The 18033-nt window shown below is 41.4% G+C and overlaps 1 protein-coding gene across 1 annotated transcript; it reads right to left on the minus strand.

The window, feature by feature from the left end:
• Positions 1-12886: 12886 nt before the first annotated feature.
• LOC140355837 (zonadhesin-like) lies at positions 12887-14102 on the minus strand. Its single transcript, XM_072440480.1, has 4 exons — positions 14053-14102; positions 13567-13863; positions 13331-13467; positions 12887-13266 (listed from the first exon to the last, which is right to left on the minus strand). The coding sequence occupies exons 1-4, from the start codon at positions 14100-14102 to the stop codon at positions 13124-13126; spliced, it is 627 nt and encodes a 208-aa protein (XP_072296581.1). The 3' UTR covers positions 12887-13123.
• Positions 14103-18033: the final 3931 nt, after the last annotated feature.

Raw genomic sequence — 18033 nt, forward strand, 5'->3', positions numbered from 1 at the left:
TCTTTGGCTGTTTGGGCTCCTGTGGTAAAGAAGTATCTACAAGCAAAGGTCGTTTTGACATGTTCACAGTTTCTTGATAGTAAAACTGATGAAGAGAAGCAGATGTGTTGAGCATTTCTAAAGTTTCTACTCTACATTTGACCACCACCATATATCAAAGCACCTTACATGCACCCTGAAATGATATAAAATATGAGTTAGTGTGACCCATGCATGATAAGTAATAGGTAAATGGCTTTATACATGAATCACTCCTTATCATAAGGAATTTTGGGTGCACCATTATATATGCATTGGCATATGCATATATAAAGGACAGAGTATTAATCAGTATCTGATAATTTTATACATTGCAACTAAAGTGATTTTGGTATATTAAACACATAATCGATGACGAAAGTAATTGACACAGCAAATTACCAACTAAATATTATATGTGATTTAGCAAAGACACAACATCATTCTTTTATATAAACAAAGAAATTCATAGCTTATAGATATATTTTGCAGTCAGTATGACTATTTAAGCAAAAGCAAGCATTACTTGACACATTTGGTGAATCCTAATGAGCTACCCATAGCCAAAAGGCTAAGTTCAGAAACCATAATAATGCCTCTATCATGTCTACATGCTAAACATGTGTATTTTGGTCATTTTGGAGGCAGCAATTTTGAAAATCCAAGATAGCTGACATACATGGAACATTCTAGTGCAAGGCTCACTGTACCCCAAAACTCATGTTTAGACATCAAAATTGTGCTTCAATCTTATCCAGGGGTGTCAATCATACGGCCCGCGGGCCGAATCTGACCCGCCAAACGTTTCAATCCGGCCCGCCAAACATTTTGAATTAATATTAAAAATAAATAAATAATAATAATATTTTGTTTTTGTACATAGAACCGTTTTTAGCGCTAACACTACACGTCCCACAATGCCGCTGGTGGCCGCCCCTCCCGCTCGGCTCTTCACTGCCCTGTGTACTGCCGAGGGAGATTTACAGCACTTACGCTCCTCAGAGCAGAGGTCTGAGCTACGTGTGGTTTGGGAAACACGTGGAAGAAAGAAAGAAGACGGTTTTGTGAATGTTAGAGTTAAAAGTGGAGCTAACAACAAGAAAACTAACTTCTGTGATGATGCTCTGTGAAGAAAACTTCCAAACCTCTACAAACCTGAACAGATCAGCAGCCACAGGTAAAAACACAGGTCAGAGTGTAATAAAGTCTGAACATGACTGTCCACACAAATGTGACTGTGAACACAAACACAATGACCTCATTTGAGTCACTACATGAATAATTTTGTCGCTGAGATCAGCTTAAACTAAGAAAATAGCGAGCAGAAACATGTCTGTGATATTAACATCAGAAATCACATCAAAAGTCCATGTTCCTGTTCCTGCAAGAATATGAACTCAGTCTTTCACCTGCTGCACATTTGTGCAACAGTTTCCACGACTATTACTAGACTGTAAAAAAGCTATTTATTTCTTATATTTTTTATTGTTTTATTTTGTACATAATATTTGGCCCATGATTTGACAAAAGAGTTTGGTTTGATGGAACACTGTGGCTCATGCACTTATTCTATATTGTCAAGGCCAGAGGGGTAACTTAATCTCCTTACTTAAACGCTCCACGTGTTTGTATTTAGTGGTGTATCAGTTCAGGTGTACAGATAACTACACAGATGTGGAAATGTTAGTTAGTACATTTAAAAGGTTTTTTAGATCTTGAGAAGTTTATTTTGTTAAAGGTGGTATGGACGATTTTTTTCAGCAAATGTTTTTATCATATTTCCTCGTGGCGTGGATAAATCATTTGTCCTGCCACATATCAATCATAAAACGCACCTACCGCTCACCTGCAGCCGCGTGCGGTTCGTGCCCACGTTTCCGCGTGCCTAAGCGCATGGATCTATCATAATATAGTTCCCTCAGTGTACGGGGCAAAATGAAGACGGAGAAAGACAGTTCGAGCTGACGCAGAAGTGGACAGAAATCTATGGGAGTCGAGAGATGCGATGCGCTCCGTTGCGCTAATAAACAAACGCATGTGTGTGTTGTATCAGTCCGCACGGGGGAGTGCGCATGTTCACTTCCGCCTGCGTTCTCAAATCGCCGAAAAATCGTCCATTGCGCCTTTAAGTCAAATACAATATTTTTCTGTTCAAAATACCTATTTAACAATATTTAACAACAGACTAAATGTTTTGCTCTGTAGATCAACTGTGATCTGAAGTTGTAATGCACATAAACTGAAGCACAGTGTTTTAATTTAGTGGTGAAATTACGCTTGTTTTTCTAAATACATTTCAGTTTATGAGAACAAACGTGTTTGTAATTGCTTTTAATTGATCCAGTAATTGCTTCAAAAACAGCGTAGGCTATATAAAGCTCTTTTTTTCTCATATTTTTTTATTGTTTTATGTTTTACGTTATGTTCGGCCCGCGACCCAGCCTGAGCGTCGAAATTCGGCCAAAATGAGTTTGACACCCCTGATCTTATCTATATGCTGATATATGAAGTTTTGTCACTTTGGTGTCGGACATTTTGAAAATCCAAGATGGCTGACATACTTGGGACCTTGTATTTTATGCCTCACAGTACCTCAAAACCTATGTTTAGACACCAAGTTCATGTTCCTATGTGTCCTACAAGTGAAATAACTATGTATGGTTAATTTGCTGGTGGCCATGTTGGAACATCCTGTTTCCAGGCCGTCACGGGTCGGATCCAGAGTGCTTCTACATTAAATATTTACCTTAGGGGTGTAATGGTCCTGTCCTGAAAGTCTCATGCTTCTTTCAAAAAGTGCACAATTCATCAGCTTAACCGCTCCACTATATGTCCAACCTGTTCCCAGTTTGTGTTGGACTGCACCAGGGCTGCCCTTTGTCACTGGTTCTGTTCATTGTTTTTATGGATAGAATTTCTAGGCGTAGTAAGGGGTCGGAGGGTTTGGGGACCACAGGATCTCATCTCATCAAGTGAGTGAGCGAGAACATTTTATTTGTATAGCACCTTTCACAGACAGAAGTCACAAAGTGCTTCACAAAAAGGGCCACTCCTGAAGACCTTCTATGACTCTGTGGTGGCATCAGCTCCTGTATGGTGTGGCCTGCTGGAGCAGCAGCATCACAGAGAGGGAGAGGAAGAAGCTGGACAAAGTCATCAAGAAGTCCAGCTCCGTCCTGGGCTGTGCTCTGGACTCGATGCAGGAGGTGGGGGACAGAAGGGTCCTGGCTAAACTCAGATCTATGCTGGACCGTGAGTGTCACCCCCTGCAGGACACTCTGTCCGCTCTGGAGAGCAGCTTCAGTGAGAGACTGATCCACCCTCGCTGTGTGATGGAGAGGTTTGCTGCCAGACTCTACAACAAACACTGTTAGCCCTGAACATGTGTAACTGTCATACCATGTGCAATACTGACACAATCATGTGCAATACTGACTTAATCATGTGCAATACTTTCATATTCTTGTGCAATTACTGTCATACTCATACGCAATAATGTCATTCATGTGCATATAACTGCTGTAAATGAGAGTGTTTACTTTGCCACTATCATTATTATTATAATTATTTTGTCTTATGTTATCTTATTTTTATTTTATGTTATCTTTTTATTTCTTATTTTTTCTCTCTATTCCTTAAAATTATGAGAGGTTCTGTCTATAGGAGTTTTGTTTATAAGAGTTTTTCTATTAAGAGTGTTTTTTATCTGTTATCTGTTCTCTTGCTTCTGTATCTACTTGCGTTGCAACACCAAAATTTCCCCATTGTGTGGACAAATAAAGGCTATCTTATCCTATCTAAAAACACAGAACAAAATAATAAAAATACAAAAAAACTTACAGTGAGCAATACACATACAACAATATACAGTCAAATTAGTCCCTAAAGCAACTGTAATTAAAAGGCCTGACTGAATAAAAGGAGCTGAGTCAAAAGACAAAGCTCTGGATTTACTGGTCGATCTACATTCCTACCCTCACCTATGGTCATGAGCTTTGGGTAATGACCGAAAGGACAAGATTGCGGATAGGGTGAGGAGCTCAGTCACATAGGAGGAGCTTGGAGTAGAGCCGCTGGTCCTCCACATCGAGAGGAGCCAGCTGAGGTGGCTCGAGCATCTGTTCCAGATGCTTTCTCGGCGCCTCCCTAGGCGGTGTTTTGGGCATGTCCCACCGAGAGCCCCGGGGAAGACTCGGGAAGACCTGTCGAACATGGGTTGCTGGGACATTGCCAAGTCCCTATGAGCATTGTTTTCGCCCTCCGAGGCAACTGCTGTTGTGATTTTGGGCGTTACATAAATTGAATTGAAAAATGTAAGGTCTCTCGGCTGTGGGGAGTGGGATGACCAAAGAGTCCCTGCTTAGACTGCTGCCCCGCGATTTGGCCCCGGATAAGTAGAAGAAGATGGATGGATGTAGATCTATATGTCTCGTCCCTTTTTTCTAAGCTTGGGTCCTCGGGCCTGAAAGTCTAAGGGTTCTGCGCAGTGCCTTTGTTGTTCCTAGTAATGCACTTTTCTGCACTGAGATGTCTGATGTTTTTCCAGGGATCTGCTGTAACCACCCTTGAATGGTTGGTGAATTGCTCACACCAGTCTCAGGCTTTCTATGGGCTATTTAGATACTACTATTTAGGATATAGCGGCAATTTTTACCTATTAATGGGTCATGGACTTTTTCTAATTTTAAGATTCTTCAGTTGTCTTTAAAACGCATTTTAAGCTGTTAGCTTCGGCTACGTTCAAGCGCGCCGCTCTAGCCCAGCTCGTGACCGTCTAGACCAATCAGAGCACGTGTAGGTGATGTGAACGGGCCGAGATGCCTTGAAAGAGCCCAAATGCCACGACTAAGCTACAGGCGTAAAACTATGATCTATAAGTTTAATAACTGAACAAATCATGGAACTAATGACCACCACGGATCTGAGAGCCGTGGATCTACTACTCAGAAGTGATGTCTTGAAATTGTTATGCCTGAAAAACTAAATAACGTAATGAACGCTAAGAAAATGGAATGTTTTGCCGGATATAAACTAATCGATGTGTCCATCAGTGTTGTTATCTGTATTACACAGACAAGAAACCTTAATACGGACTTGATCATGACTTTCTGCATGTTTTACATGTAGATAAACATGTCATCTGAATACATTTGACATTTTGTAGAATGATATGATTAAAAATACGTAATTTAATAAATCAATTTTAGATCATACACACTCCATGTACTTAATAAGGACCAGAATTATTAACTAACTAGACATTTTTAGTTTCATATGGTTTTATATTTTATTTTTTGATGAACCACAAAACACTGAAAAATAACTCTATTGAAAAATAAACTATTGAGCCATGGCAACAAATAGATTTATTTTCCGGTTCAAAATCCTTCAGTTTAAATATTTGGCTTTATCTCACACTGGGCTCTGCGCTGCTCTAGTAACTCTCTCTGATTGGTCAGTACGATCACATGGTACGCTAACCGGACGCAGACCTACGTCACTTCTGGGCTGCAGTGTCCAAAGAGTCTAAAGGCTAACTGGCGCCACTGAGCAGCTCTCATTGACTTGAATGGGCGGCCATCTTGGCTGCTGGGGGCTGGGTTGACACATACCAGTACAACACTACATGGATGACCACAGTCTTAGAAAGTCTTTTTCTTATCACTATTTTTAGTGCTATCACTATGACATAGAATAGATATGACCATGGGCACCACTTTCGCCTTCACTTTCCACGTCTTCTCCAGCTCCTTTCTGAGTCTTTGGTTTTTCTTCAGTTTCTTCCTTTTTCCTGATATTGCAAAATTCAACCACAATGGCTTTCCACTGCTGTTTATCCACAACTGAAATGTCGAGTTGGTTTGCCATTACCATTCTGTCAATCTATATATAGAAGTCCCACAGGATTTTGGCTCGTCATTCGCTACCACCTTTGGAGGTGTTTACAATTTTGACCTTGGGGTTTCCAGTCCATATTCCGCACAGATGTCCTGTACACTATGCCAACCACTTTGTTATGGCGCTCCATGTATGCTTTCCCTGCCAGCATATTATACCCTGCAGTTATGTGCTGGATTGTCTCAGGGGCCTCTACACCTTGGGTCTTGTCTGGTGTGGTAGATCTGGTCAACTATTCCTCTGGTACTCAGGGCCTGTTCCTGTGCAGCCATGATGAGTGTGCTATTCGTCAGTTCTGCCCGCTCAATTGGCCCGATTTCTTGATATCAGCCACTTCAGTTATGTCCCAGTGGTACATCCCATGTAGGGGCTTGTCCTCCCATGATTGTCCCTCCTCCATTACCTCTTCCTCTGTTCCCCATTTTCTGAGACATTCACTGAGAACGTCATCTGTCTCGTCCTTGATGTACTTGTATGTTTCATGGATAGTGGCTCTCACACTGGATAGTGGCTCTCACACTCACTAGTCCACTGCTTCCTTCCTTACGGCTAGTGTACAGTCTCAGGATGCTGGATTGGGGTAGAACACTCCATGTACAGTGAGGAGCTTTCATGTCTTAACATCTGTTGTCTGTATCCCTTCCTTTGGCCACCTTATTTTCCTGCAGGGTATCTGATAACTGTTTATTGCCCTGGACTTATTCTTGCCATTGAGCTGGCTTCTTAGCACCTACTCATTATAGGTATTGGCTGTTATTGCTTTCCTTTTCACAGCTTCGAGGTTGCCAAATGCCATATGTAACCATTCTCAAAGCCTGAAGCTTTCTTGTAATCAATCCAGGCAGTGCTCAGGTTGGTTTTGGGTTCTACAGTCTTGGACGTCTGTTCCGTCAACCTGGAGTCAGGTGCCTTTGCAGATGCCCTTCTGTGCTTTGCTCATGTATTGATCCATCTGCCCATTTATCTTAGCCACAATGATGCCTGACATGAGCTTCCATGTTGTGGAGAGACAGGTTATTGGCCGATAGACCCCTGTTCTTTGATCTCGCCCATTTCCATCTCGTTTCAGTAGTTCAGAGTGTACATGTCTTACACACATGCAGTACTTTCACACAAATGCAGTACCTTTTCCACAAATGTTGCACATTACCACTTCTTTACACAACTAAACTACATGTTGTTGTTGTTGTTGTTGTTGGTTGTTTTATGACGGTTGGTATACAAGCGTTACATTACCGCCAGACTTTATTCTTCAGACGTTGTTGTTGTTGTTGACTTTATTCCACGCCAGACGGTTGTTTTATCTCCTAACATTAGTTGTTGTTGTTGTTGTTGTTGTTTTATGGCGGTTGGCATCCGAGTGTTGCATTACCGCCAGACTTTATTCCTCAGACTTTTTTCAGACGTTGTTGTTGTTGTTGTTGTTGTATTCTTTAGAAGTTCTTCTTCCATTACTTTGGTGTTTCAAAGCCCATGAGTTCAAAGCACGTTAGAACATCCTCTTCCTCCTCATCCTCGGCACGTTCTTCAACACACCCCAACTCTATTACTAACTAAACTACATTACACAACTTCAGCTTAAAGAAACTAGTACTGGAGCTAAAGAGACTTTAAAGATTAAAGTCTGAAGAATATATAAAAAAAAAAGTATTCTTGGATCCACGCGGCAAGTTCCATTTTATTCGAGTTTGGGTCGAGCCGATCGCGTCTATGTCCCCATGTGTGACTTTTATCAATGTTCAGGGGGTCAAAAAATCAAAATGCCAAAGTATGAACATGAAGAATAGGAATAATAGGAATAAGAAACCAGGGGAAGAACAATAGACTCGAGCATTCCATGGAATGAACATTCCATTCCATTGCTCGAGCCTAACAGTCTTTACTATACACATGTAGTGCTACAGTCTGAGGAAGAACAAGCCCTGGACTAAAACTGTGAGGAGACCTTGCTCAACACCCGGTCTGGAGAGACGGGAGATGGCGGAGGAGAGTGGATCGGGGATGGAAGACGTTCTGGACGGCGTGGAGGAGCAGCCTTTTCTGCCTGCACGTGCCCGGAAACGTAAAAAGTCCCTTAGCTCGTCCGAGGGTTCTGGGAATGAGCAGCAGGATGAGGCTGAAGCTATTGATATCCGGGGTGAGAGCAGAGACTGTAAGGTGATCATAAAGCTTGCACAGGATAGTGCATCCTTTAAGGAGTGGAATTCAGTGGCATTGTCAAAGAGCCTAACTGTAGCTGTGGGAGTGATCAAGAGTGCGAGTGTCCTTAGAGATGGCTCGCTGCTGGTCGTGTGCAAGGACGCGGCTCAGCAGCGGAAGGCGATTGGAACTAAACGTCTGGGTGGAAAGGACATTCTTGTGTCTGATGCTGAAAGAAACACGGTCAGAGGAGTTATCGTAGGTGTCCCTACGGCGACGTCTGTGGATGAAGTTAAGGAGAATTTGACTGGAGTTACGGTGGTGGACGCTAGGCGGTTGAAGGTGACCCGGTTTGGGGTCAGATGTGACAGCTTGTCGGTAATGGTAACACTTGAAGGGAAGTGCCTGCCTAGTAAGGTGTTCATTGGGTACATGTGCTATAGCGTCAGGCCATATGTTCCGCCGCCCCTGCGTTGCTTTAAGTGCCAGCGCTTTGGGCATATTGCAGCGGTCTGTAGAGGGAAGCAAAGATGTGGTAAATGTGCAGGAGACCACGAGTATGGGAAGTGTGACGTGGGTGCAAAACTGAAGTGCTGTAACTGTGGGGAAGAACATAGTTCTGCCTTCGGGGACGCAGGTTTAGCAAAAGAGCTGCTGAGGTGCAGAAAATAAAGGTCTCTCAAGGTATATCCTATGCAGATGCAGTCAAGAAAGTTTCAAGTAACGAGTTTAGAGTAAATACAGAGAGGGGAGCCAGCGCTGCTCCCAGCCAGGGCGAAATGAGAAAGGCCAGCGTGGCTCCCAAGAAGTGTGAAGGTTTCAAGAGTGGAGGTCCCAAGTGTGCAGGTTCCAGAATTAATGAGAATACCCTGGTTGTGGATAGAGAGGATTTTGTACTCTTTATGGTGGATGTTGTAAACTGTGCTGCTCAGACTCAAAGCAGAACTGAAAGGATCAGGATCATTGCTAAAGCTGCAGGGAGATTCCTTGGAACAAAGGAGCTTGCTTGGGCAGATATAGAAAACAGGCTAAAGGCGCTAAATGGGAGTCGGAGTGATGGGGGTCTGCTTTTGGGGAGTCAGAGTGATCAGAGTGACGAGATGGGGGTGGGGGTGGTCTCCTGTCCTCGCCCAGTCTCGTAGACGCACGGCTACCAAGCGGCGACATCAGTGGACATATTAAAGCCTATAGAATGAAGCCTGAAGAATAAAGCTGTACGGTGGAAGCGCCGAACGTCAAAGAAGGAGAGGAAGGTGAAGAAGAGTCTCCCTGGAATAAAGCCGGTTGTTGTTGTTGTTGTTGTTGTTTTATGGCGGTTGGCATCCAAGTGTTGCATTACCGCCAGACTTTATTCCTCAGACTTTGTCGTAGTCCTCAGACTCTGTCGTAGTCCGTAAAAGTACTTCCATTGCTTTGGTGTTACAAAGCCCATGAGGTCATGATATGTCTTTGTGACTAGAATAGTTGTTGTTGTTTCAGAGACCAACCGGCTTTAGATGGCGGAGGAGAGTGGATCGGGGATGGAAGACGTTCTAGACGGCGTGGAGGAGCAGCCTTTTCTGCCTGCACGTGCCCGGAAACGTAAAAAGTCCCTTAGCTCGTCCGAGGGTTCTGGGAATGAGCAGCAGGATGAGGCTGAAGCTATTGATGTCCGGGGTGAGAGCAGAGACTGTAAGGTGATCATAAAGCTTGCACAGGATAGTGCATCCTTTAAGGAGTGGAATTCAGTGGCATTGTCAAAGAGCCTAACTGTAGCTGTGGGAGTGATCAAGAGTGCGAGTGTCCTTAGAGATGGCTCGCTGCTGGTCGTGTGCAAGGACGCGGCTCAGCAACGGAAGGCGATTGGAACTAAACGTCTGGGTGGAAAGGACATTCTTGTGTCTAATGCTGAAAGAAACACGGTCAGAGGAGTTATCGTAGGTGTACCTACGGCGACGTCTGTGGATGAAGTTAAGGAGAATTTGACGGGAGTTACGGTGGTGGACGCTAGGCGTTTGAAGGTGACCCGGTTTGGGGTAGGATGTGACAGCTTGTCGGTAATGGTAACACTTGAAGGGAGGTGCCTGCCTAGTAAGGTGTTCATTGGGTACATGTGCTATAGCGTCAGGCCATATGTTCCGCCGCCCCTGCGTTGCTTTAAGTGCCAGCGCTTTGGGCATATTGCAGCGGTCTGTAGAGGGAGGCAAAGGTGTGGTAAATGTGCAGGAGATCATGAGTATGGGAAGTGTGACGTGGGTGCAAAACTGAAGTGCTGTAACTGTGGGGAAGAACATAGCTCTGCCTACGGGGATGCAGGTTTAGCAAAAGAGCTGCTGAGGTGCAGAAAATAAAGGTCTCTCAAGGTATATCCTATGCAGATGCAGTCAAGAAAGTTTCAAGTAACGAGTTTAGAGTAAATACAGAGAGAGGAGCCAGCGCTGCTCCCAGCCAGGGCGAAATGAGAGAGGCCAGCGTGGCTCCCAAGAAGTGTGAAGGTTTCAAGAGTGGAGGTCCCAAGTGTGCAGGTTCCAGAATTAATGAGAATACCCTGGTTGTGGATAGAGAGGATTTTGTACTCTTTATGGTGGATGTTGTAAACTGTGCTGCTCAGACTCAAAGCAGAACTGAAAGGATCAGGATCATTGCTAAAGCTGCAGGGAGATTCCTTGGAACAAAGGAGCTTGATTGGGCAGATATAGAAAACAGGCTAAAGGCGCTAAATGGGAGTCGGAGTGATGGGGGTCTGCTTGTGGGGAGTCAGAGTGATCAGAGTGACGAGATGGGGGTGGGGGTGGTCTCCTGTCCTCGCCCAGTCTCGTAGATGCACGGCTACCAAGCGGCGACATCAGTGGACATATTAAAGCCTATAGAATGAAGCCTGAAGAATAAAGCTGTACGGTGGAAGCACCGAACGTCAAAGAAGGAGAGGAAGATGAAGAAGAGTCTCCCTGGAATAAAGCCGGTCACAAAGACATATCATGACCTCATGGGCTTTGTAACGCCAAAGCAATGGAAGGAGTACTTTTACGGACTACGACAGAGTCTGAGGACTACGACAAAGTCTGAGGAATAAAGTCTGGCGGTAATGCAACACTTGGATGCCAACCGCCATAAAACAACAACAACAACAACAACAACAACAACAACCGGCTTTATTCCAGGGAGACTCTTCTTCATCTTCCTCTCCTTCTTTGACGTTCGGCGCTTCCACCGTACAGCTTTATTCTTTAGGCTTCATTCTATAGGCTTTAATATGTCCACTGATGTCGCCGCTTGGTAGCCGTGCGTCTACGAGACTGGGCGAGGACAGGAGACCACCCCCACCCCATAAAGCCGGTTGGTCTCTGAAACAACAACAACTATTCTAGTCACAAAGACATATCATGACCTCATGGGCTTTGTAACACCAAAGCAATGGAAGGAGTACTTTTACGGACTACGACAGAGTCTGAGGACTACGACAAAGTCTGAGGAATAAAGTCTGGCGGTAATGCAACACTTGGATGCCAACCGCCATAAAACAACAACAACAACAACAACAACAACAACAACAACAACAACAACAACAAAGCATCCAGTTTACAATCAAGTCTAAAGATTAAAGTCTGGCGGTAATGCAACACTTGGATGCCAACTGCCATAAAACAACGTATGGTACCTTTTAGGACTACGACAAAGTCTAAGGAATAAAGTCTGGCGGTAATGCAACACTCGGATGTCAACCGCCATAAAACAACAACAACAACAACAACAACATGTAGTGCTTTTACGCAAGAACGCAGACACTTGCAATGGCTTCAGCCATTGCACATTATCTAGCTGTTTATGATGTAGTTATGTTTTGACTTGGTCCTCCCGATGTGATCCTTGCTGCAGCTTAAAGAAAACATTTAACTTTAACCATTTTCATACTCAAACACCATGACTTACATTCAAGTTGAATGACATGACATACTCTGCACACAGGAGGAGTTATAATCAGAGCAGCAGCCTCTGTAGGTCAGGCAAATTTGGTCACCAAAACCGCCTCTGTTGCAGCTATTGTTCTGCCCAGAGCAACAGAGCAGTGGTGGCACATGACAAAGTAATAAGCCAGATAAGGTAAATGAAATAAAACCACCTGAATGACACTCATTATACGGAAATGTTGGGCTGAATAGTGAAATGGCGTAGCTTAAATTCATATCTGTAGGTGCAGCAGTTTGACCAGGAACAATAATCAACATGCATTTACTAAACTTAATTCAAGTAAAAAATTTTCAAAGGTTTTTAAAAAGCTTTGAAACAAAACAAAACAATCCTTCTGATAGAGAGACTCTCCGTTAAAATGACTCAACTCTCTATACAACTATAATGTCATCATCACCGACTACCACTGTTTTAGATATATGTAATGCAATATTTAAATGTTTTTTAAACATATTGGGATTTTATCTAAAATATACTTTCTGGCACATTTGGTAAAGATTATCCGCGTGGATAATGATCCAAAACATAGTCCCATCCATGATGCCGTCTGTGCCACTGACTCTTTTCTGGTCCTATTTATAAGGTGTATTTGGGTGATCCATTCGGGACAATAGTCGAAGCTTACTTGTTTGCTCTTTTACCAAAAGTTCATGTTATGGAAAATGATAATTTTTTTTGTGTTTTTTCCCCTTGATGCTTGGCCGGTTTGTGAAAGGTTCAGCCTCCAGTTATGTGTGGAATGCAGATGTTGCTATAATGATGACACCAATGATTAGTCTGAGTACCACTGAGCACCAACATATTTTATTGATAAAACTGGCTTCAACTACAACAATAACAAAGACAATTCATATAACAATTGCTGTCACAAAAAAGCTAATAATCTGAATCCCATAGTGCTGTAAAATGGGTTTAGAGAGAATAATTAAATCGCCTGTTTATTAGATCATTAGGTACTACACCGTACATTGTAACACATTAAATACATTAGTGAATGGTGACTCGGACACAGTTCCAACTACAGTTCATTACCGTGGCAAAAGATATATAGTAAGTTGTAGTATATGTTATGTATAATTTAAACCAGTTTTTTAATCATTAAGTGCCAGATTGGTGCATTTTACACTCTCCAGCTTTCTCCAAACTCTTGTACACTTGTTGTCTGTGTCCCGTCTGGCTTCATGAGGTCATTGCGTTTGTTACCATCAAAGTTGCCACAAAGGCCTCCCACCTTCCCTTTGTACACGTCGGGTAAAACGATTTCTGTGGATTTTAAATACATAGTAAACCACATGTTTGCATATTGAAAAATGTATTTCAAACATACTTGCTTTGCCGTGGCCATCAAACTCGACCGCAAGGCCAAAGTCAGTTTGCAAGTTGAAGCGAGACGAACGCTTTTTAATCTTTAGACCAGGACATGGTGAGAGTGGCGTTTCAACTTTAGTTCCATCCACCTGAAGTCAAACAACATTTCACTTGTTTTCACCCAAAAGCAAAGCCATATTCTACTGCTCTTTTATGACAGTAATAAATATATTTTCAATACTTACATTACATTGCCTTTTGAGTTTCTCGAACACCACAGTGTGATTATACGCTACGATCTTCAGTGCTGTCAGTACAGGCACAACTTCTTCGTCTTCTTCACTGCTTTCTTCACTGCTTTGTTTAACAACTTTTGGTTGTCCATAGATGCCTTCTATGTAAATGCTCAGAAGACCATGTGTTGTGAAGTTGGTCTGCACCAACACATGCGATTGATTGCCCACAAACTCATACTCCAGGTTGTCAAAAGTTGTGTACTCTTCGTCGATGTGACAATCTGTAATGTGACAGATATAAGTCTTAGTGTTCCTGCTGTACAGTGATACCGTACGAATTGCTTGTGTTTGTGTTTTTCAAATAGTTTTACCAACCTGTTGTATTTCCCTTGAATTTCTTAACTTGTGCACTGAAAAAACAAATTAAATTAAACTGTAAGTGAACTTTGTGTACTTTAAAAAGGATTTTTAATGTTTTCTTTTAATTATAAAGTATTTTACTCACTTGCCCAGGCTGATAGACAGAGCAAGAAGAAGCACAGTCAATTTGACCATATCAGGCATGCAAAAACCTCCAAGCATAGTTTGTTCTAAACAGCTTCCAATCTTGAAGCTCCAATGACAGGTGACTTTGTTTGCTCTGTGCGGTCTTGCTCTGAGCCGTTATAACCCGTGCTTCTCTGCCCGCAGGTAAGTGCAAGAGTGGGCGGGGCAGGAAGACCTCAGAACGCCAGTAGCTAAATTAAGGAAAATGTATCAACTGTTTATCAATTACACACTGAACAACACAAATAAAAAGGAGTTGCTCTGCCACTGAAGAACTGTAAAACCCGTCAAACAAACAGGGAATTTAACATTAAAGTCTACATACATATTTGCATTGTTTATGTTAGATTCATATTTTACATAAAGCTTCAATAGAAGAATAAAAATAAATAAATGAGGAAGTTTTGTCTCGATCCTTCTCAATGTGAAGTTGACACATGTGCGCTGAACCGCAGCAGTTCACCTCATATGTGAATGAAGATGTGGCCTAAATGTAACTAAAACAAAAGAGAGCCTATATTAAGCCCTATATGAAATAAAAACAAATGCCATGAACTCAATTTGGCTACACTTGTGCTATTCACATATTATTTATAATTACAATAATCAAAAGGCAACAAAAATGACATGAAAATGTCATATTAACAACAGAATCATGATGAATCGTAGGCCCTGAATCGTGACTCGAACTGAATCGTGAGATTCCTGAATCGTTACACCCCTAGCATTTTTGTTAACCTATAATGTCTGAGTAAGCTAATTATTGACGGAAAGTGAAGTCTACAGCACTAATCAGACGGTCTACTAATAATCAACTTTGTATGTAATAATACACCAAGTCCTTTCCCAGTAGAAACACTGTGGACTTAGGATAGGGCCGTCTGTTGTTAAGTATTCAACCAGTTTAGGTATAAATAAAAATAGACTTAGATGTGAAAAGTATTCTATTAAGACTGGAAATACACATAAATGTCACTTTTAATATAAAAAGACTGTGTTTTTTTTTCTGGTACTTGATTGGAAGTTGATCATCTTTATACATTTTCTTCATTGAACTAAAGTGGAGCAAATTACATCATATTAAGTGTTCAAAATCTCTGACCATAGCAAACACCAGATTTTCATTGATGTACTTTAATGTTTTTTTTTTGTTTTTAATGACTATTTATGAACTTTATGTGTTTTTTCCAAATAATCACAAGGTCACAGGTATTCAGGTGCATGGAGACAGGTAAAAACTAAAATGCATTTAAATACAACTTTGATAATTCTAATGATGATGAGGGAAAGCCATTATAGCATGGTCGACAGCTATGATGGGATTTTTGCATAATAGTGTATGCAAAGTTTTGTTGATTTGTATTTATTAATTAAAAGGTATGACAACAGAAACAAATAATTGATCTATTTAGAATATCTTAATTACAAATGTACCTTAATCTCCGGCTTGTTTCGTAACCAACAGAGTAGCCAAAATTACTCTCATATTGGACTATAACTGACGCTTGTTATTGAGAGTGTGTTCTGAGCCTGCTTTTGTCTGATAATCTTCAAAAACAAAACACCAAATCTTTCTGTATAACTATTCAAGCATTTCTTTGGCTGTTCTCGCACCCAAAGCCTTAACCCAAAGGTCACCTCTCTTGAAAGAAAAACACAAAATCAATTCTCATGCAGCCTCTCATCTGTGAATAGGTCATTGGATGGCATATGGAAATGGTGCCCACCTTGCGTCGTCTGGTCAGGGCAAGGTCAGAGTTGGACAGCACGTGCCAGTAAAGAATCATGGCAACATTACCTTTAAAAAAAAAATCTGAAATGTTCTCTTTAGGTGTGGAAATAATAAGTCTGTTCATTTCATCGATGTACAGTTCAGACGTCATTCACTGATTACAACACAGAGATATCTGTTGGTAATGAGATTGTGTGCAGCAGGATAACGGATGTTCATCAAATGCAACATTCATTCATTCATTCATTCATTCATTTTCTACCGCTTTTTCCCATTAGGGGTCGTGGGTGACTGGAGCCTATCCCAGTGACTTTGGGCCTCAAGTGCAATATTGGTGCAGTGTGAAATGTGTGTTGCAAAGCTGCAAGGTAATTTGTACTTATTTTATGTATTAATCATGCGTTTGTTGGATGCGTGTGCTTGTTTTGAGATTCGGGTTCAGATCTGTAGTAGATTCGTTTCTGCTTCTCCTTAGATGTTTTTCCTGTTTGATGATTTGACCCTTCTCAACCAAAATGCTAAAAAATCAAATACATAGCCTACATAAGATTAAAATCAATCAATCATATATTTAGAAAATAAAATTGAGTGAGAGCACTCACTGTTTTTCAATATCGTGCAGCCTTAGTAGATATATATATAGTTGTTTTTTCGATATATGCAACATTTGAATATCGAGTATATCGTATATATTTGAAAGTGAAAGCGAAACATCTAATGATGAAGGATGGATACAAAATTATATCTCTGTACTTTTGTGGTCAATGGATGGATGGATGGATGGATGGATGGACCTGAACCATAACAAAGTTTTTTACTGACACATTTGATCATATTCCTGATGCATTGTTAGTGCATATACAAGCACCTAATTTGAAAGTCTGAAATTGTAACATTTTGAAATCGAAAAACAATTAATTGCACTGGAACACCTTTGGGCATCCACTTGAGCTCTGCTAAAAAAATAGATTCTGAAATATGTCGGTGTAATCCCTCATTCGTCCAGGAGTCTTCAGAAACACAACCCAAACCTCTAGTTTGATAGAAAACAAAGAGGTTTAGTTTCTGTTGAAACCAACAACACCTTTTCATCAGGAAAGAGTAGGATGAATATCTGAGTTCCCGGTCCAAAAGACTACAAATTAATCTTTTTCTACAAAGATTCTGAAATAGATCGTGTCTTTGAAACTGAGCTGCATGAACTGACGAGCTGAAAAAAAGACAGAAAAAAGGTTATTTATGTTTTATTTATGATATTAAGGCATTGGCGACATGCAATTCCAATGGATTTTGTTATTCAGCACAATAAAAGCATACCTTTGGTCAACTTTGAAGACTCTTTTGTGTAATGTGCATGTATAAGATAGGTATTGCATTGCGACGTTCTTGGCAATACCCAGTCCTTTTGTGATGGAATAAAATCAGTGTGTATTGAGTAGATGGTACCTTAACAGCTTATTAAGGGTGTACTCTATTGCTTTGTAAATTTCCCAGCAAGCCTTGAACTATACTTGTTAACCTATTTTCGGATTTTAGTAATATTACATACATGACATACAAGTGGCCCTGTAACACTGCTGCCTCTTGATGGGCCCGGACATGCACACGTGTTGCCATTTATAGTACACATGTAAGAAAATGACCTATTTTCAATACGAAAGCGAGCGGAGAAGAATAACAGACAGCAGCGTGCATGGAGCAGTGCTGAATTTTAAGTGGGTAAGCTGTAGGTTAAAACCATCCCTTTGTTCTTCTAACATAAACCCAGTCTATGAAAACAAATTAGGCTGCAATATGCCGTGCCTGTTTGATGTTCATTGAATCATTCGAGTTGCCAATGAACTCAGAATTTTCCCCTTCCACTTTAAAGTGTTTGTGTTGTGCTAAATAACCTTTGGCTTTTGCCATTATAATCACATATGTATTTTAAAAGAGTTCAGTTGTATTGTTTTTCTCTACCAAACAACAAGGTCACGTTCTTGCTTCCTCTCTGTTCCTTCCTCTTGGTCACGCTCCATTGAGAGGTGCAATCTTGCAGGTGCTCATGTTATGTGGTGCTTGCTTTGCCAAGTAGGTTTGCTAAATAGGAAGGTAATAAAATACAGGTGCGGGGGTTCTGCTCTGCCTATCAGCCCGACATAATCAATACAACCGGCACCTGGCTTAATTGTCTTTGTCGACAGACTGTTATTCATGTGTTTGTCTTTG

This window comes from Eucyclogobius newberryi, unplaced genomic scaffold (genome assembly GCF_026437365.1).
Source record: "Eucyclogobius newberryi isolate DKJ021-1_F unplaced genomic scaffold, fEucNew1.0.hap1 SCAF_12, whole genome shotgun sequence".
NCBI lineage: Eukaryota > Metazoa > Chordata > Actinopteri > Gobiiformes > Gobiidae > Eucyclogobius > Eucyclogobius newberryi.